The sequence below is a fragment of the Oncorhynchus keta genome, chromosome 35, assembly GCF_023373465.1.
Source record: "Oncorhynchus keta strain PuntledgeMale-10-30-2019 chromosome 35, Oket_V2, whole genome shotgun sequence".
NCBI classification, from domain to species: domain Eukaryota; kingdom Metazoa; phylum Chordata; class Actinopteri; order Salmoniformes; family Salmonidae; genus Oncorhynchus; species Oncorhynchus keta.
This window is the reverse complement of record NC_068455.1, coordinates 71,622,309-71,643,089: the sequence shown is the minus strand read 5'-3', so window position 1 is coordinate 71,643,089 and position 20,781 is coordinate 71,622,309. Positions and strand designations below refer to the sequence as shown.

At 44.7% G+C, this 20,781-nt stretch overlaps 2 protein-coding genes across 4 annotated transcripts in view; one reads left to right on the top strand and one right to left on the bottom strand.

Annotated features, from left to right (window-relative positions):
- Positions 1-238: 238 nt before the first annotated feature.
- On the bottom strand, positions 239-3,351 carry LOC118376323 (mediator of RNA polymerase II transcription subunit 11-like). The gene is made up of 3 exons (XM_035763031.2): positions 3,102-3,351; positions 959-1,089; positions 239-587 (listed from the first exon to the last, which is right to left on the bottom strand). Exons 1-3 carry the CDS (start codon positions 3,169-3,171, stop codon positions 444-446), a joined length of 345 nt encoding a protein of 114 aa, XP_035618924.1. The 5' UTR covers positions 3,172-3,351; the 3' UTR covers positions 239-443.
- A 37-nt stretch (positions 3,352-3,388) lies between these two features.
- pelp1 (proline, glutamate and leucine rich protein 1) overlaps positions 3,389-20,781 on the top strand; it is a 28,079-nt gene continuing 10,686 nt past the window's right edge. Inside the window, exons 1-13 of one of the 3 annotated variants that reach the window (XM_052497639.1) lie at positions 3,389-3,582; positions 3,827-3,997; positions 4,573-4,722; positions 9,396-9,467; positions 10,858-11,074; positions 11,185-11,314; positions 11,478-11,565; positions 11,655-11,743; positions 12,081-12,194; positions 12,293-12,443; positions 12,693-12,852; positions 13,060-13,115; positions 17,636-17,860. In XM_052497639.1, coding sequence (XP_052353599.1) covers positions 3,439-3,582; positions 3,827-3,997; positions 4,573-4,722; positions 9,396-9,467; positions 10,858-11,074; positions 11,185-11,314; positions 11,478-11,565; positions 11,655-11,743; positions 12,081-12,194; positions 12,293-12,443; positions 12,693-12,852; positions 13,060-13,115; positions 17,636-17,860 — 1,767 coding nt within the window. In that variant the 5' untranslated portion in view covers positions 3,389-3,438. Of the gene's footprint in view, positions 3,583-3,826; positions 3,998-4,572; positions 4,723-9,395; positions 9,468-10,857; positions 11,075-11,181; positions 11,315-11,477; positions 11,566-11,654; positions 11,744-12,080; positions 12,195-12,292; positions 12,444-12,692; positions 12,853-13,059; positions 13,116-17,635; positions 17,861-20,781 lie in introns of all 3 variants that reach the window. The other 2 variants (XM_052497640.1, XM_052497638.1) reach the window with 2 other exon arrangements.

The following is a 20,781-nucleotide window of genomic DNA, read 5'->3' as shown; positions in this document are numbered from 1 at the left end:
GATACTGTATAAGCAATATGTTATTTTAGTCAATAAAATTGAACAAAATCACAACGGGAAAAAAAATGTAAAAAGGTTTAAAAAGCATTGGAGAATATATGTCGCTTCTTTATTTTGTACTGCATTTTAGAAAATGTCCATTTTTAAAACAGTTAACATACAACACAGGTCTCAGTGTGTTTATTTGTTAGTGTGTACTGTGTGTATACAATGTGAAGGAATGTATCAAACAAATAGGGAAATGTAATGAAACACTAACTTTATTACAAAACATAGCCAGATACATTTTCTGACTAATATCATAGAAAAATGAAAAAAATAAAAGTATTTGAGACCCCATCTCTCTGCGGCAGGTGGTGCTAACACACCACGGTGACAACAAGTCACGGAAACGTCCACCTACTGCGCTCTCCAGACCATCGTTCTGGTGTGACTGTTTTCTCTCAGGGTTGTGGATCCAGCATGACTTCGCAGGTGCGTCCCAGCTCTCCCAGTTTGACCCTGGCGTACTCTGCTCTGTTCAGGGCCATCTGACAGTCCTTCCTAGCTGAGTATGTGGAGCCTTCATGGGGCTGGCCAGTGGCAACCTGCAGGGGAAAGAGAGAGAGAAGGCAGTGTGTGAAAGGGTGTTCAGTTAGGTGAATGTGGGCCGTTCTGACTAGCAGAATGCTACACTACCAGGTGAATGTGGTCCGTTCTGACTAGCAGAATGCTACACTACTAGATGAATGTGAAATATGCATAACTTTGATGCAGAAAGAATCTATGCTACTATTGTACTTAGAAAAGCCAATATGCTATAGTGTAGTCACATAATTAGAGTCATATCTACACTAGCAAGTTACATTTCTATGTTTCAGTTCCCGGTGTGGCACACCAGGTGTGTGTGTGTCTGTGTCTGTGTGCAAGGCCACGCATGTTTGTGTCAGTCTGTGTGTCTGTCTCTTCTTTGTCCTACCTGTGTGAGGTATTTGATCTGTGAGCTGAGTTCAGTCTCCACTCTGCTGACCGAGCCAGTAAACTGACTGAGCTGTCTGTCCAGGAAACTGGCATTGTGCTTGTCTTTAGACAGCTCCAACACGATGTTACCTAGAGAAGATTAACACAGTAAACAGTATTAGGCATATATGTATTTACGTACAGATACTGACATTGTGCTTGTCTTTAACATCTCCAGGCGATGTTACCTGCAGGAGTCAGAATATGAGCACAGAAATCAACATTATCAACGAGTAGTCTAGTCTACAGATATAGAGATAATAGAGCGACAATGAATGCCTATTCCTTCGAGAGCTCTATTTCTAATAGAAAAAATGTGTGGCTACCTACAGCTAACTAGTTATACGGAACATGACACAGGTATAGCTAGCTCTGGTCCAGCAAGCCACACTGTGGATCAGAGCTAACCAACTGGGCACTGTGGATCAGAGCTAACCCACTGGGCACTGTGGATCAGAGCTAACCCACTGGGCACTGTGGATCAGAGCTAACCCACTGGGCACTGTGGATCAGAGCTAACCCACTGGGCACTGTGGATCAGAGCTAACCCACTGGGCACTGTGGATCAGAGCTAACCCACTGGGCACTGGATCAGAGCAAACCCACTGGGCACTGTGGATCAGAGCTAATCCACTGGGCACTGTGGATCAAAGCTAACCCGCTGGGCACTGTGGATCAGAGCTAACCCGCTGGGCACTATGGATCAGAGCTAACCCACTGGGCACTGTTGATCAGAGCTAACCCACTGGGCACTATTGATCAGAGCTAACCCACTGGACACTATTGATCAGAGCTAACCCACTGGGCACTATTGATCAGAGCTAACCCACTGGGCACTATTGATCAGAGCTAACCCACTGGGCACTATTGATCAGAGCTAACCCACTGGGCACTGTGGATCAGAGCTAACCCACTGGGCACTGTGGATCAGAGCTAACCCACTGGGCACTGTGGATCAGAGCTAACCCACTGGGCACTATGGATCAGAGCTAACCCGCTGGGCACTATGGATCAGAGCTAACCCGCTGGGCACTATGGATCAGAGCTAACCTGCTGGGCACTATTGATCAGAGCTAACCCACTGGGCACTATTGATCAGAGCTAACCCACTGGGCACTGTGGATCAGAGCTAACCCACTGGGCACTGTGGATCAGAGCTAACCCACTGGGCACTGTGGATCAGAGCTAACCCACTGGGCACTATGGATCAGAGCTAACCCACTGGGCACTATGGATCAGAGCTAACCCGCTGGGCACTGTGGATCAGAGCTAACCCACTGGGCACTATTGATCAGAGCTAACCCACTGGGCACTATGGATCAGAGCTAACCCACTGGGCACTATGGATCAGAGCTAACCCGCTGGGCACTGTGGATCAGAGCTAACCCACTGGGCACTATGGATCAGAGCTAACCCGCTGGGCACTGTGGATCAGAGCTAACCCGCTGGGCACTGTGGATCAGAGCTAACCCACTGGGCACTATGGATCAGAGCTAACCCACTGGGCACTGTGGATCAGAGCTAACCCACTGGGCACTATGGATCAGAGCTAACCCGCTGGGCACTGTGGATCAGAGCTAACCCACTGGGCACTATTGATCAGAGCTAACCCACTGGGCACTGTGGATCAGAGCTAACCCACTGGGCACTATGGATCAGAGCTAACCCGCTGGGCACTGTGGATCAGAGCTAACCCGCTGGGCACTGTGGATCAGAGCTAACCCGCTGGGCACTGTGGATCAGAGCTAACCCGCTGGGCACTGTGGATCAGAGCTAACCCACTGGGCAAAAACTAGTTCAATAAACGTCGTTTCCAAGTCATAAACAAATCCATGTGATGATGTAGAATCAACGAGGAAGACGAATTAGATTTGCAAAGTCATGAACTTAAGGTAATTTCGTATTGTTTTAAACTTTTAACGTAAATCCAATTACACTGTGAAATGTTTTGTTGATTTCACTCAACCAGGTGTACCAGATGTAAATCAAAACCAGACGGAATATATAGCTAGTTAGGTACGTGTTTCTTATTACAGAGTAGTTGAACAGTTGTTGCTGCCGGCAGGGATAACGTTATACACTAAGTAACAGTAGCTACTAACCGGCGCACTGCAGAATCGTTGCAATTTGATTCTCAACCTCCTCCAAAGCTCTCAGTCGGTCATTCGCCATCACTTTCACTCACTGGGAGTAATACAATCAGAGAAACGAATCTTCACAGAAACGGTTACGGCACAATATCGTAGCTAACAGTTCGTTAACTCAATGCATTAATCCAAAATGCTGCCAAACTCATTCGTGTCAAAACCATACACTAAAGAAAGCGAACATCATCAAAAGCCCTTCTGAGAAAGGGCGCATAGAAATAACGTCAACACATTAGGTGCGTAAATATTTCCGTCGTACAATGATGACGTTGTAGCGTGGCGAAGTGGCAAGATGGCTGCAACAGCGGCTTGGATGCATGGCCCCGCCAATATGCGGTTAACCGAGGGTCTGTTGTCTGTTCTGAAAGAGCAGCGGCCCGAATATTTACCTGCACTTTTAGCAAATTACCGGGAGCATGGAGTGGTTTCGACTCAGGTAAAATTAGCCAGCTATTATTGGAAGTAGCCACGGATGGCAGCATCCCATCGGCGCCAGTCCGTAGCATCTGTTCCAATGCAATGGACTCGTGCTAGTCTTTGTTTTCCCGTTTACTGTTGTGTCATAGCTATATAGCGTGCTACATAGCTAACTATATTGAAGTTTTGCTTCTAAAATGTGTATAGTAGGGTCGATCGCCTGGTTCCTGTCTCTTACTTCTCGCTCCGCTTCTAACCCCCAGAGTTCGGCAGCAGTTGGTGGTCTCGTGGGACTCAGCAATGCCAAACTCGGAAACAGCAAAACCAGGTTTGAGGGCCTGTGTCTGCTGTCAGTGTTGGTCAAGGATAGTTCTAGCGATGTGTTCCAGCAACACTGTCTGTCTTGGCTAAGGTCCCTACAGCAGGTCATACAGGTGAGACACACATGTATGGACTGGAAACACCTGTAGACTTTCACCATAAACACACACCTATGGCAAACATCTGAGGTGTATTCATTACTTCTTGCAAAAAGGTAATTGTTTATTGTTTCAGAACCAAACGGATGCAAACAGCACAAACCTAATAAAATTAGGACCAACCTGAATATGTCCAATTTAAAACTCTAAATGTTTTGCAACACCCCTCGATTAAGAAATGCAGGTACTGTAACTAGTAACTACATCAAAACATTTATAATGAGACAAATCAAACCTGCACAAAACAAAGAAATAAAACACCTCTTTCTCATCTGAAATCATGTGGACGTCAGAAAGAGCTGGGGTGTATCGATTTAGTCACAGACTAGCAAAATGTTTTGCAACGGAAAGCGTCAACTCCAAATTTAAGAACAAGAGTTTCTATTGGACAAATTCGGGTAGGCTTCGTTTGGTTCCTAGAGTTTTCCTTTGAAAAATGTTTTGCAGTAATCCAAATGTTTTGCTATGGTCTTCAACTCGAGGGCTAAATGTATTCCTTTTCACACTACATTTGTTTCTCTCTCTCTCAGTCCCAGGCCCCTCTCCCATCCATCCAGCTAGCGGTGGGTGTTCTCCAGGATCTGCTCCAGTACTCCTCTCAGCTACCTGAGCTGGCCAGGGAGGTGGGCCTCAACTCTATCCTGGGGATCCTCACCTCCCTGCTAGGCCTCAAGTCTGAGGTAAGACTAACGCTTAAATTGGGCCAGTACACATTGGTACTGAGTTCTGGCACCTCCTAATTTTCAACAGCTCCAGTACCAGCAGTTCTTATGGAATATTGGCTGTAAAATATGATGAGTACCAACACTCAAAATGAGTACCTGCACCTATTTAATTCCACTTCAAGCACTGTAATTGCGTAGGCTGAAGGATACCATTTGAAGGAAATTGTGATGGTGGCAAAATCTGCACAGTCAAATTCCAGGTGTCCATTGAGTCACGGTAATCTCCTCTTACGCACTCTGGACATGTGTTGGTAGTAGAGGTCGACCGTTTATGATTTTTCAACGCCGATACAGATTATTGGAGGATCAAAAAAAGCCAATACCGATTAATCAGAAGATTTTTAATAACTTTAAATAATAAATGTAATAATGACAATTACAACAATACTGAATGAACACTTTTATTTTAACTTAATATAATACATCAAAATCAATTTAGCCTCAAATAAATAATGAAACATGTTCAATTTTGTTTAAATAATGCAAAAATAAAGTGTTGGAGAAGAAAGTAAAAGTGCAATATGTGCCATGTAAGAAAGCTAACGTTTAAGTTCCTTGCTCAGAACATGAGAACATATGAAAGCTGGTGGTTCCTTTTAACATGAGTCTTCAATATTCCCAGATAAGACGTTTTAGGTTGTAGTTATTATAGGACTATTTCTATACTATTTGTATTTCATTAACCTTTGACTATTGGATGTTCTTATAGGCACTTTAGTATTGCCAGTGTAACAGTATAGCTTCCGTCCCTCTCCTCGCCCCTACCTGGGCTCGAACCAAGAACACATCGAAAACAGCCACCCTCGATGCAGCGTTACCCATCGCTCCACAAATGCAGCGGTCCTTGTAGAGCAAGGGGAACAACTACTTCAAGGTCTCAGAGTGAGTGACGTCACCGATTGAAACACTATTAGCTCGCACCCGCTAACTAGCTAGCCATTTCTCATCGGTTACACCAGCCTAATCTCGGGAGTTGATAGGCTTGAAGTCATAAACAGCTCAATGCTTCAAGCACAACGAAGAGCTGCTGGCAAACGCACAAAAGTGCTGTTTGAATGAATGCTTACGAGCCTGCTGCTTCCTACCATCGCTCAGTCAGACTGCTCTATCATGGACTTAATTATAACATAAACACACAGAAATGAGCCTTAGGCCATTTATATGGTCAAAACCTGGAAACTATCATTTTGAAAAGAAAACGTTTATTCTTTCAGTGAAATACGGATCTGTTACGTATTTTATCTAACGGGTGGCATCCCCAAGTCTAAATATTGCTGTTACGTTGTACAACCTTCAATGTTATGTCATAATTATGTGAAATTCTGGCAAATTAATTACGGTATTTGTTAGGAAGAAATGGTCTTCACGCAGTTTTCAACGAGCCAGGCGTCCCAAACGGGTGCATATACCCTGACTGCTTGCACGGAACGCAAGAGAAGTGACACAATTTCCCTAGTTATAAGAAAGTCATGTTAGCAGGCAATGTTAACTAAATATGCAGGTTTAAAAATATATACTTGTATTGATTTTAAAGAAAGGCGTTGAGGATGAGGCGGAAAAGAGAACATCTGCCTAAAATAATTAGCTTCCTCTTTTAAAATATAATTCGGAGAATCATAGATAACTCGTTACTGAAGTTTCTGCAAATTATTTTTTGTTAGTGTTCCTTTATTGGAGATTCAGGAAGAATTTTGTGCATTTTTCTCCATATTCCATCCAGTTTGTTTATTTTTTTTAATAGTTTACATTAGATCGTTCTTGAATAAGTTCCTCAAGTTCTTTCTGTTTTTCCTCTAAATGATTTTGTATCTCTGTAGTAGCCATCCACATGTTAGCTTTTGCATGCGTTTCCTCCTCTCTCTCCTTCGTTCCTTTCTTGAGGATGCAGAGAGGGGGGCTGTCAGTAGTTTATTTAAATCTGTTTAGTTGTGAAAACGCACAATGTTTCTGGAACAGATTTCACCTGCTTTCCCAAATGAAGCACTGGGTAAGCACAGCAGTGTGGTTGCAGAGCCCATAATGTATAGAGTTTTGGTGAAACATCACCTGTCGCCCAGCAGTTGATGTGTGACGTGAAATACGTTTTCTTTTTAGCCTAGACATTTCTTTATGCAATGCCGTGTGAAAACAGAGTTTAGATGTTTTTCACTAACAAGAGAAGGATCCAGAGCTGCTAATATACACTGCTCAAAAAAATAAATGGAACACTAAAATAACACATACTAGATCTGAATGAATGAAATATTCTTATTTACTTTTTTCTTTACATAGTTGAATGTGCTGACAACAAAATCACACAACAATTATCAAATTTATTAACCCATGGAGGTCTGGATTTGGAGTCACACTCAAAATTAAAGTGGATAACCACCCTACAGGCTGATCCAACTTTGATGTAATGTCCTTAAAACAAGTCAAAATGCGGCTCAGTAGTGTGTGTGGCCTCCATGTGCCTGTATGACCTCCCTACAACGCCTGGGCATGCTCCTGATGAGGTGGCGGATGGTCTCCTGAGGGATCTCCTCCCAGACCTGGACTAAAGCATCCGCCAACTCCTGGACCGTCTGTGGTGCAACGTGGCGTTGGTGGATGGAGTGAGACATGATGTCCCAGATGTGCTCAATTGGATTCAGGTCTGGGTAACGGGCGGGCCAGTCCATAGCATCAATTCCTTCCTCTTGCAGGAACTGCTGACACACTCCAGCCACATGAGGTCTAGCATTTTCTTGCAGTAGGAGGAACCCAGGGCCAACCGCACCAGCATATGGTCTCACAAGGGGTCTGAGGATCTCATCTCGGTACCTAATGGCAGTCAGGCTACCTCTGGCGAGCACATGGAGGGCTGTGCGGCCCCCCCAAAGAAATGCCACCCCACACCATGACTGACCCACCGCCAAACCGGTCATGCTGGAGGATGTTGCAGGCAGCAGAACGTTCTCCACGGCGTCTCCAGACTGTCACGTCTGTCACGTGCTCAGTGTGAACCTGCTTTAATCTGTGAAGAGCACAGGGCGCAAGTGGCGAATTTGCCAATCTTGGTGTTCTCTGGCAAATGTCAAACGTCCTGCACGGTGTTGGGCTGTAAGCACAACCCCCACCTGTGGACGTCGGACCCTCATACCACCCTCATGGTGTCTGTTTCTGACCTTTTGAGCAGACCTTTGCACATTTGTGGCCTGCTGGAGGTAATTTTGCAGGGCTCTGGGCTCCTTGCACAAAGGCGGAGGTAGCGGTCCTGCTGCTGGGTTGTTGCCCTCCTACGGCCTCCTCCACGTCTCCTGATGTACTGGCCTGTTTCCTGGTAGCGCCTCCATGCTCTGGACACTACGCTGACAGACACAGCAAACCTTCTTGCCACATCTCGCATTGATGTGCCATCCTGGATGAGCTGCACTACCTGAGCCACTTGTGTGGGTTGTAGACTCCGTCTCATGCTACCACTAGAGTAAAAGCACCGCCAGCATTCGAAAGTGACCAAAACATCAGCCAAGAAGCATAGGAACTGAGAAGTGGCTTGTCGTCCCCACCTGCAGAACCACTCCTTTATTGGGCGTGTCTTGCTAATTGCCTATAATTTCCACCTGTTGTCTATTCCATTTGCACAACAGCATGTGACATTTATTGTCAATCAGTGTTGCTTCCTAAGCTGACGGTTTGATTTCACAGAAGTGTGATTGACTTGGAGTTACATAGTGTTGTTTAAGTGTTCCCTGTATTTGTTTGAGCAGTGTATTTTTCAGCTGCTCAGTATAAACCGGAGTAGACTACCCGGTGTGACTCATTAAACTGCAGGAAAGCAGCCTCCATTCACTATTTTGCTGTTCACTACATGCATTGTTCCCCCCTGCCCTTTTCCTACCCTTTTGATAATGGGCCATTCTAAATCGAAACAAATTTGACTTATTAGTAAAGACACAATTTAAATTGAGAATAGTCTAATGGGTGAAAATATGATCACTTGATGAGAGAACAGCTGTGCAGCCTGAGACGAGGAGCAGAGCGACCACTTTTATTTCCATTCTTTATTTAGTCACGAGTCTATAGTCGCATCATGCAGCACACATATGGGTTTTTCTAAGGTTTGTATCAGTCACAACTAAAGTTGCCAAGGAACTCTAAATCTAGTGTATCGGACCTGTTTCAAATTATCACTTTTACGCTCAACATAGCCACCCGCTCCGGAATGGGAAAAATATAAGTTCAATTTTATTCTTCTTAATATAAATAAATGCCACAGGACTTATCATCAGCATATCTTGTCAGCTAAATGAACACGCCTACAGCCTATGGCAGGGAGCACAGCCACGTAACATACAGTAGGACAACTCACATTCTGTTCTTCTAAAATACATCTTCTGACTAAAATAAATAACGTATTTCTTGTGATGTTTTAGAATAAATATATATTTAAAACTTAAAAATAAAAATGTAGCTGTTCCAAAGGTCTGCATCAGTGGCTTGTATGTGTGGAGACCAGGAGATGCTAAACGTCTTTATGTTAATTAACGGTCAATTACCGTGATAGAGCAGTCATTAGAGTGACCATAACCTGGCTGGCGTTAGTTCATTACCGCCACACTCCTAATTGTAGTTACAGGTTGGAAAACACTTGTTTTTGTTTCTGCCAGTTTCACCTAGCGGCCATGGAGGGGATGACTGCATGTATGACCTTCTACCCCAGAGCCTGTGGCTCCCTGAGGGTGAGTAGTACACATCACACATTCATTAGATTACAAATGAGATGCTTGTCTTTTCGTGTTCTGTTTGTTTAGGAGACGCTGTGTTGTATTTCTGTCTCTGCCAATTGGTGTTCTTTACAAATAAGCAGAATCAAGCCAGCTAACTTGCTTAAATGTTAGGTAATAACTTTTTTGTAAGATAAGCTTATCTCCTGCATGGTCTAATTAACTCAACAACCGAAAACAGATATCCAGGTTTAGCTTTCTTAATAAACCCTAACATCAGTAGTTATTTCTGGTTGTTTATCCAAGTTAGCAGCTAAATCATTGATCCTGCTTTGTAGTATACCACTCTGATGAAGGCTAAGGGCTGAAAGGCATTGGTATTAATACTTGTATCTCTATCTCTATGTCATAAGGTGAATGCACCAATTCGTAAGTCGCTCTGGATAAGAGCGTCTGCTAAATGACTTAAATGTAAATGTATCTCAAATTATAAAATACATCTAACCAAATCTGCCCTACTACCCTCCGATGGAGGGCTCCATCTCTACTTATGGAATCTCAATCGTTTCCCGTTTGAAGTATTTGGGAATAGATTCCATCCCTAGAACACTCAAATCAATCAAATTCCACCTCAGTAAATGGACTAATATCCCGGTTGCTTTAACCAGCCGAATATCGATTGTTAAAATGAATATAAAATGAATATATTACCAAGACTGAATTTCTGTAGTTCAATGCTTCCCAAGTCCCCCTTCTGGCTGTTAGGATAACATCCCATAATGCGGATTAAAATGTATATGACATATAAGCGAACCCGGATAAAAGTAACAAACTTGCAAAGAGGGAAATATGTTGGAGGACTAAACTTTAAATTGTATTTCCAGGCACTATAATTTCTCTCCATCCTAAATTGTTTTAGACATTACTCTTCTGCCCCCTGGCTGAGTATAAAGAGAGATCTGGTGTCTCTTATGGCCCTGGAAGAACTGGTCTCCAATGAGGTTTCCCTTAAACATTACATTACATTACATTTAAGTCATTTAGCAGACGCTCTTATCCAGAGCACTAAGCTTTGGTCCTATTATTGACCACATCATTTCTATTGGGTGCAACATTTAAAAACAACAACACAATAATGCCTTGCGATCTGGATGGTGGCCTTTTGGTCCAAATGTGGAATACGTACTCTTACCGATATCATGGACAGTGATGGTTCGAGACATTTTAGGGATGGAGGCCCACTTCTGTTTTATTTTCCTGCTTATACAGAATTTATTATTCGGCTTTATTTCTTACCCCTTTTATTTTCTTATTTTGAGTGGCAGCTTACATGTTTTATAAACTTGCCCCCCTCAACTTTCACTGCTGTGGAATTTCCTCTTCACTGACAATTAGTCTTCAACAGGACAAGCTGGGTGCCTGTTTCCTATCCAAAATGGACAGTGTCATCCCTGAAGTCCAAGAGGTGGCGTGTGAGTGTTATGGTCGTCTGCCTTGTCTGGGCGGAGTCTTGGAGCGAGGGGGAGGCGGGCGTAGAGCCGAGGGATGGACCAATCAGCTTCACTGCCTGCTGGCCTCGGCCAATGGCATGCTGGCACAGCTCTACCAGAGCACAGAGTCCGGTAAAAGAACACTTCTATGAACTGAAATCTTGGAACAACATGGTGGTCTTAGACCATCCATGTCATGAGTATCTGATGTGATTCACTCTCTCTTTTCTGTGGTCTAGAAGGGATGGTGCCGTATGAGGGGCCAGGTGTAGAGCTACCCTACCCTCCCCTGGACGACACGGACCCCCTCGTCCTCCTCCAGCTCCAACACAGATACAGAGGTGTCTGCCTGGCACTCAAACACACCCTCGGGTAGGTGCACATAGTGTTTTAACACAGTCAAACATACACACTCTGACCTTTATTTCTCTACCCTTCTATTTGAACCAAAAGGTCTCTTTTCTAAGTAAAAAAAAAAAAGTACCATTTTGTTTATGTAAGTGATGAGTGTTTGACAGTGATTTGTTTCTCTCAGTGTGGACCCGGCCTCTGCAGTGCGTTTGCCCGTACAGCAGGTTCTCAACCTGGTCTGTCGCGCCCTGGCCGTCAGCTCCAAGAGCATAGTGAGTTGACTTCCAGAATGTACAAGAACTGAGCGACCGTGTAGTTGGTGTATGACCACTCGTGTATCTCTGTGTGTCTTGTCTTCCAGAATGTAACAGGTGATGGGTCTGTGCGACTGCTGGTGTTACCTTCCATACACAACCATACTGTAAAGGTTCTGCATGCTCTCATCACAGCGTAAGTACTCTACTGAAGGCAACCCAAATGCTAGCTGGGTCAAATCTGACACGCTGTATCCCATCTAGTCAAAACCTGTCTGAAAACAAGGAAATGTGTTTTTGGTTGCCTAGGCAACGACCTCCGTAATGCAGCAGAACACATCTGTTGTGCTCATGCCAACTCCATTGCTGTCATTTTGTCGTCAAGCAATGAGTTGGCATGACAACACATACAGATCTGGTACTCGGGCTACCCCAGTGCTGGCTTTTAATTATTATTGGGTGTGTTTTATTCATTGGTGGACTGATGGACTTAGTGATTGATTTCTTCTTACTCCCTGCTGTATGTTCCTCAGTGTAGGCAGTGGGTTGGTGCAGTACTCTAGTATGTTACAGAGACTGTTCTCTCAGACTCTGTCTGCCTGGACCCCTCTACCTGAAACCAATCTGGGACAACAGCGAGCATTCAGGTAACTTACAACGCATACATGCGCGCGCGCACACACACACACACACACTTTTAAAATCTTTTAATTGGTTTCTTATGTGTTTCTACTTTGACCCATAGTGCAGTGCGAGTGTCCCTGTACCGAACCTTAGAACTCTGGGTCAAGGTGGGAGGAGCCTCAGCTGGTGTGCTGCAGGGAAGCCCCACCCACTCCGAGATCCTACTGGCCCACCTGCTGGGTGACATCACGCCGGGAGCGGACTCTGTCAGGGTGATAAGATCTGATTAGTTTATTGGAATGGCGAAAGCTTAGGATGGTCATTACTATGGCTCTGTCTGAAATTAAATCTATTCCCTATGTAGTGCACTGCTTCTGGTCAGTCTAACGCCAACCTCCCTTCTTTTTATCCCCCTCCTTTCTTCTCTCTCCCTCTCCACTTCTCTCTCCCCCTCCACCTCATTCGCTCGCTCTCTCTCTTTCGCTCTCTCTTGCTCTCTCTCTCCGCTCTCCACCCCTCAGCTCCGTGCGGGCCAGTCGACAGTGGCTGATTTGGTTTCCAGCAAGCCCTGCCCTAAAAGCCGGAAGCCTGGATTGGGTATGGGCAACGGGGGCGGAGCTTCTCTGCAGAGGAAAGGAGACTCGCTGGCCAATCAGGACACATGCGTGTCTGCACTCAGAGGTGAGGGGGCGGGGGTTTATCTCATGCAGTTACATTTTTAGAGAAGTGTAAACTAAATAAATGATTTTGGTTGTCTTTTAATTTTATTTTTCTGAGTCATGTTGCCAGTGAATATTTGTAGCATTACAGACAATCACAGGTGAATGATATCTTGACTAGCCGTGCTGTGGTGAGAGTACAGGACCATTGACTCTCTCTCCTTTACAGCACTGAGACAGATCATACTGACCAGTGGAACTCTGCTGAAGGAAGACATACACAAGGTCAGTTCTGTGTGTGGTATTATTCTATAAACCTTCCCCATAGTGTTTATGATACTGTGTGTGGTATTATTCTATAAACCTTCCCCATAGTGTTTATGATACTGTGTGTGGTATTATTCTATAAACCTTCCCCATAGTGTTTATGATACTGTGTGTGTGGTATTATTCTATAAACCTTCCCCATAGTGTTTATGATACTGTGTGTGTATTATTCTATAAACCTTCCCCATAGTGTTTATGATACTGTGTGTGGTATTATTCTATAAACCTTCCCCATAGTGTTTATGATACTGTGTGTGGTATTATTCTATAAACCTTCCCCATAGTGTTTATGATACTGTGTGTGGTATTCTTCTATAAACCTTCCCCATAGTGTTTATGATACTGTGTGTGGTATTCTTCTATAAACCTTCCCCATAGTGTTTATGATACTGTGTGTGGTATTCTACAAACCTTCCCCATAGTGTTTATGATACTGTGTGTGGTATTATTCTATAAACCTTCCCCATAGTGTTTATGATACTGTGTGTGTATTATTCTATAAACCTTCCCCATAGTGTTTATGATACTGTGTGTGGTATTATTCTATAAACCTTCCCCATAGTGTTTATGATACTGTGTGTGGTATTCTTCTATAAACCTTCCCCATAGTGTTTATGATACTGTGTGTGTGGTATTATTCTATAAACCTTCCCCATAGTGTTTATGATACTGTGTGTGGTATTATTCTACAAACCTTCCCCATAGTGTTTATGATACTGTGTGTGTATTATTCTATAAACCTTCCCCATAGTGTTTATGATACTGTGTGTGTGGTATTCTATAAACCTTCCCCATAGTGTTTATGATACTGTGTGTGGTATTCTATAAACCTTCCCCATAGTGTTTATGATACTGTGTGTGGTATTATTCTATAAACCTTCCCCATAGTGTTTATGATACTGTGTGTGGTATTCTTCTATAAACCTTCCCCATAGTGTTTATGATACTGTGTGTGTGGTATTATTCTATAAACCTTCCCCATAGTGTTTATGATACTGTGTGTGGTATTCTACAAACCTTCCCCATAGTGTTTATGATACTGTGTGTGGTATTCTACAAACCTTCCCCATAGTGTTTATGATACTGTGTGTGGTATTATTCTATAAACCTTCCCCATAGTGTTTATGATACTGTGTGTGGTATTATTCTATAAACCTTCCCCATAGTGTTTATGATACTGTGTGTGGTATTATTCTATAAACCTTCCCCATAGTGTTTATGATACTGTGTGTGGTATTCTTCTATAAACCTTCCCCATAGTGTTTATGATACTGTGTGTGTGGTATTATTCTATAAACCTTCCCCATAGTGTTTATGATACTGTGTGTGGTATTATTCTATAAACCTTCCCCATAGTGTTTATGATACTGTGTGTGTGGTATTCTATAAACCTTCCCCATAGTGTTTATGATACTGTGTGTGGTATTCTATAAACCTTCCCCATAGTGTTTCTGATACTGTGTGTGGTATTCTATAAACCTTCCCCATAGTGTTTATGATACTGTGTGTGTGGTATTCTATAAACCTTCCCCATAGTGTTTCTGATACTGTGTGTGGTATATTCTATAAACCTTCCCCATAGTGTTTATGATACTGTGTGTGGTATTATTCTATAAACCTTCCCCATAGTGTTTATGATACTGTGTGTGGTATTATTCTATAAACCTTCCCCATAGTGTTTATGATACTGTGTGTGGTATTCTATAAACCTTCCCCATAGTGTTTATGATACTGTGTGTGGTATTCTTCTATAAACCTTCCCCATAGTGTTTATGATACTGTGTGTGTGGTATTCTTCTATAAACCTTCCCCATAGTGTTTATGATACTGTGTGTGTGGGGTATTCTATAAACCTTCCCCATAGTGTTTATGATACTGTGTGTGTGGTATTCTATAAACCTTCCCCATAGTGTTTTTAAGATACTGTGTGTGGTATTATTCTATAAACCTTCCCCATAGTGTTTATGATACTGTGTGTGGTATTATTCTATAAACCTTCCCCATAGTGTTTATGATACTGTGTGTGTGGTATTCTTCTATAAACCTTCCCCATAGTGTTTATGATACTGTGTGTGGTATTATTCTATAAACCTTCCCCATAGTGTTTATGATACTGTGTGTGGTATTATTCTATAAACCTTCCCCATAGTGTTTATGATACTGTGTGTGTATTATTCTATAAACCTTCCCCATAGTGTTTATGATACTGTGTGTGTATTATTCTATAAACCTTCCCCATAGTGTTTCTGATACTGTGTGTGGTATTATTCTATAAACCTTCCCCATAGTGTTTATGATACTGTGTGTGGTATTCTTCTACAAACCTTCCCCATAGTGTTTCTGATACTGTGTGTGTGGTATTCTATAAACCTTCCCCATAGTGTTTATGATACTGTGTGTGGTATTCTTCTATAAACCTTCCCCATAGTGTTTATGATACTGTGTGTGGTATTCTATAAACCTTCCCCATAGTGTTTATGATACTGTGTGTGGTATTCTATAAACCTTCCCCATAGTGTTTATGATACTGTGTGTGTGGTATTCTATAAACCTTCCCCATAGTGTTTATGATACTGTGTGTGTGGTATTCTTCTATAAACCTTCCCCATAGTGTTTATGATACTGTGTGTGGTATTCTATAAACCTTCCCCATAGTGTTTATGATACTGTGTGTGTGGTATTCTATAAACCTTCCCCATAGTGTTTATGATACTGTGTGTGGTATTCTTCTATAAACCTTCCCCATAGTGTTTATGATACTGTGTGTGTGGTATTCTATAAACCTTCCCCATAGTGTTTCTAATACTGTGTGTGGTATATTCTATAAACCTTCCCCATAGTGTTTATGATACTGTGTGTGGTATTATTCTATAAACCTTCCCCATAGTGTTTATGATACTGTGTGTGGTATTCTATAAACCTTCCCCATAGTGTTTATGATACTGTGTGTGGTATTATTCTATAAACCTTCCCCATAGTGTTTCTGATACTGTGTGTGGTATTATTCTATAAACCTTCCCCATAGTGTTTATGATACTGTGTGTGGTATTATTCTATAAACCTTCCCCATAGTGTTTATGATACTGTGTGTGGTATTCTATAAACCTTCCCCATAGTGTTTATGATACTGTGTGTGGTATTCTTCTATAAACCTTCCCCATAGTGTTTCTGATACTGTGTGTGGTATTCTATAAACCTTCCCCATAGTGTTTATGATACTGTGTGTGGTATTCTACAAACCTTCCCCATAGTGTTTATGATACTGTGTGTGTGGTATTCTATAAACCTTCCCCATAGTGTTTCTAATACTGTGTGTGGTATTATTCTATAAACCTTCCCCATAGTGTTTATGATACTGTGTGTGGTATTCTTCTACAAACCTTCCCCATAGTGTTTATGATACTGTGTGTGGTATTATTCTATAAACCTTCCCCATAGTGTTTATGATACTGTGTGTGTGGTATTCTATAAACCTTCCCCATAGTGTTTATGATACTGTGTGTGTGGTATTCTATAAACCTTCCCCATAGTGTTTATGATACTGTGTGTGTGGTATTCTATAAACCTTCCCCATAGTGTTTATGATACTGTGTGTGGTATTCTATAAACCTTCCCCATAGTGTTTATGATACTGTGTGTGTGTGGTATTCTATAAACCTTCCCCATAGTGTTTATGATACTGTGTGTGGTATTATTCTATAAACCTTCCCCATAGTGTTTATGATACTGTGTGTGGTATTATTCTATAAACCTTCCCCATAGTGTTTATGATACTGTGTGTGTGGTATTCTTCTATAAACCTTCCCCATAGTGTTTATGATACTGTGTGTGTGGTATTCTTCTATAAACCTTCCCCATAGTGTTTATGATACTGTGTGTGTGGTATTATTCTATAAACCTTCCCCATAGTGTTTATGATACTGTGTGTGTGGTATTATTCTATAAACCTTCCCCATAGTGTTTATGATACTGTGTGTGTGGTATTATTCTATAAACCTTCCCATAGTGTTTATGATACTGTGTGTGTGGTATTATTCTATAAACCTTCCCCATAGTGTTTCTGATACTGTGTGTGTTAATGCCTTCTCTCTCTCTCTCTTCCCCATAGTGTTTCTGATACTGTGTGTGTTAATGCCTTCTCTCTCTCTCTCTCTCTTCCCCATAGTGTTTCTGATACTGTGTGTGTTAATGCCTTCTCTCTCTCTCTCTCTTCCCCATAGTGTTTCTGATACTGTGTGTGTTAATGCCTTCTCTCTCTCTCTCTCTTCCCCATAGTGTTTCTGATACTGTGTGTGTTAATGCCTTCTCTCTCTCTCTTCCCCATAGTGTTTCTGATACTGTGTGTGTTAATGCCTTCTCTCTCTCTCTTCCCCATAGTGTTTCTGATACTGTGTGTGTTAATGCCTTCTCTCTCTCTCTTCCCCATAGTGTTTCTGATACTGTGTGTGTTAATGCCTTCTCTCTCTCTCTTCCCCCAGCGTCTCCATGATGTCGTCCTCCCGTTGTGTGTACGCCTGCAGCAGCAGCATGGGGGTGACTGTGGGGCTGGGGGTGTTAGTGGTCAATACGGTAGTGCCCTCCCTCGTAGGGAGCTGTACCGTCTGCTCCTAGCCCTGGTCCTAGTGCCCCCACCTCGATGGCCCCCACCCCTCACCTGTACGGTGTCCATACTCAGTCACGGACGCAGGGATAGGAGCCTGAAGGTAGGGGGAAATATGCATGCAGGTACTGCACAGGCAGGGACCCCCCACACACACACACACACACACACACTGGATGCAGCCTTTAGGTGTGGAGGGAGAGTAGAAGGGTAGGTAGGTATGAAGGGAGGGGGAGTAGAAGGGTAGGTATGGAGGGAGGGAGGGGGAGTAGAAGGGTAGGTATGGAGGGAGGGAGGGAGGGAGGGGGAGTAAAGGGTAGGTATGGAGGGAGGGAGGGAGGGAGAGTGAGTAGAAGGGTAGGTATGGAGGGAGGGAGGGAGAGTGAGTAGAAGGGTAGGTATGGAGGGAGGGAGGGAGGGAGAGTGGGTAGGGGGTAGGGAGGGAGGGAGGGAGGGAGAGTGAGTAGAAGGGTAGGTAGGTATGGAGGGAGGGAGAGTGAGTAGAAGGGTAGGTATGGAGGGAGGGAGGGAGAGTGAGTAGAAGGGTAGGTATGTATGGAGGGAGGGAGAGTGAGTAGAAGGGTAGGTATGTATGGAGGGAGGGAGAGTGAGTAGAAGGGTAGGTATGGAGGGAGGGAGGGAGGGAGAGTAGATGGGTAGGGGGGAGGGAGGGAGGGAGGGAGGGAGTAGTAGAAGGGTAGGTATGGAGGGAGGGAGAGTGAGTAGAAGGGTAGGTATGGAGGGAGGGAGGGAGAGTGAGTAGAAGGGTAGGGAGGGAGGGAGAGTGAGTAGAAGGGTAGGTATGGAGGGAGGGAGGGAGAGTGAGTAGAAGGGTAGGGAGGGAGGGAGAGTGAGTAGAAGGGTAGGTATGTATGGAGGGAGGGAGAGTGAGTAGAAGGGTAGGTATGTATGGAGGGAGGGAGAGTGAGTGGAAGGGTAGGTATGGAGGGAGGGGAGGGAGGGAGGGAGGGAGGGAGAGTGAGTAGATGGGTAGGTATGGAGGGAGGGAGGGAGGGAGAGTGAGTAGAAGGGTAGTTATGGAGGGAGGGAGGGAGGGAGAGTGAGTAGAAGGGTAGGTATGGAGGGAGGGAGAGTGAGTAGAAGGGTAGGTATGGAGGAGGGAGGGAGGGAGAGTGAGTAGAAGGGTAGGTATGGAGGGAGGGAGGGAGAGTGAGTAGAAGGGTAGGTATGGAGGGAGGGAGGGAGGGAGAGTGAGTAGAAGGGTAGGTATGGAGGGAGGGAGGGAGAGTGAGTAGAAGGGTAGGGTATGTAGGAGGGAGAGTGAGTAGAAGGGTAGGTATGGAGGGAGGGAGAGTGAGTAGAAGGGTAGGTATGGAGGGAGGGAGGGAGAGTGAGTAGAAGGGTAGGTATGTATGGAGGGGAGGGAGGGAGGGAGGGAGGGAGGGAGAGTGAGTAGAAGGGTAGGTATGGAGGGAGGGAGAGTGAGTGGAAGGGTAGGTATGGAGGGAGGGAGAGTGAGTAGAAGGGTAGGTATGGAGGGAGGGAGGGAGAGTGAGTAGAAGGGTAGGTATGGAGGGAGGGAGAGTGATTAGAAGGGTAGGTATGGAGGGAGGGAGGGAGGGAGAGTGAGTAGAAGGGTAGGTATGTATGGAGGGAGGGAGAGTGAGTAGAAGGGTAGGTATGGAGGGAGGGAGGGAGGGAGAGTAGATGGGTAGGTATGGAGGGAGGGAGGGAGGGAGGGAGAGTGAGTAGAAGGGTAGGTATGGAGGGAGGGAGAGTGAGTAGAAGGGTAGGTATGGAGGGAGGGAGAGTGAGTAGAAGGGTAGGTATGGAGGGAGGGAGGGAGGGAGAGTGAGTAGAAGGGTAGGTATGGAGGAGGGAGGGAGAGTGAGTAGAAGGGTAGGTATGGAGGGAGGGAGGGAGAGTGAGTAGAAGGGTAGGTATGGAGGGAGGGAGGGAGAGTGAGTAGAAGGGTAGGGAGGGAGGGAGAGTGAGTGGAAGGGTAGGTATGGAGGGAGGGAGAGTAGATGGGTAGGTATGGAGGGAGGGAGGGAGGGAGAGTGAGTAGAAGGGTAGTTATGGAGGGAGGGAGGGAGAGTGAGTAGAAGGGTAGGGAGGGAGGGAGAGTGAGTAGAAGGGTAGGTATGGAGGGAGGGAGAGTAGATGGGTAGGTATGGAGGGAGGGAGGGAGAGTGAGTAGAAGGGTAGGTATGGAGGGAGAGAGTAGAAGGGTAGGTATGGAGGGAGGGAGGGAGGGAGGGAGGGAGAGTGAGTAGAAGGGTAGGTATGGAGGGAGGGAGGGAGGGAGAGTGAGTAGAAGGGTAGGTATGGAGGGAGGGAGGGAGGGAGGGAGAGTGAGTAGAAGGGTATGTATGGAGGGAGGGAGAGTGAGTGGAAGGGTAGGTATGGAGGGAGGGAGGGAGAGTGAGTAGATGGGTAGGTATGGAGGGAGGGAGGGAGAGTGAGTAGAAGGGTAGTTATGGAGGGAGGGAGGGAGGGAGAGTGAGTAGAAGGGTAGGTATGGAGGGAGGGAGAGTGAGTAGAAGGGTAGGTATGGAGGGAGGGAGAGTAGATGGGTAGGTATGGAGGGGAGGGAGGGAGGGAGGGAGGGAGAGTGAGTAGAAGGGTAGGTATGGAGGGAGGGAGGGAGGGAGAGTGAGTAGAAGGGTAGGTATGGAGGTATGGAGGGAGGGAGGGAGAGTGAGTAGAAGGGTAGGTATGGAGGGAGGGAGAGTGAGTAGAAGGGTAGGTATGGAGGGAGGGAGGGAGAGTGAGTAGAAGGGTAGGTATGGAGGGAGGGAGGGAGAGTGAGTAGAAGGGTAGGGAGGGAGGGAGGGAGGGAGAGTGAGTAGAAGGGTATGTATGGAGGGAGGGAGAGTGAGTGGAAGGGTAGGTATGGAGGGAGGGAGAGTGAGTAGATGGGTAGGTATGGAGGGAGGGAGGGAGGGAGGGAGAGTGAGTAGAAGGGTAGTTATGGAGGGAGGGAGGGAGGGAGAGTGAGTAGAAGGGTAGGTATGGAGGGAGGGAGAGTGAGTAGAAGGGTAGGTATGGAGGGAGGGAGAG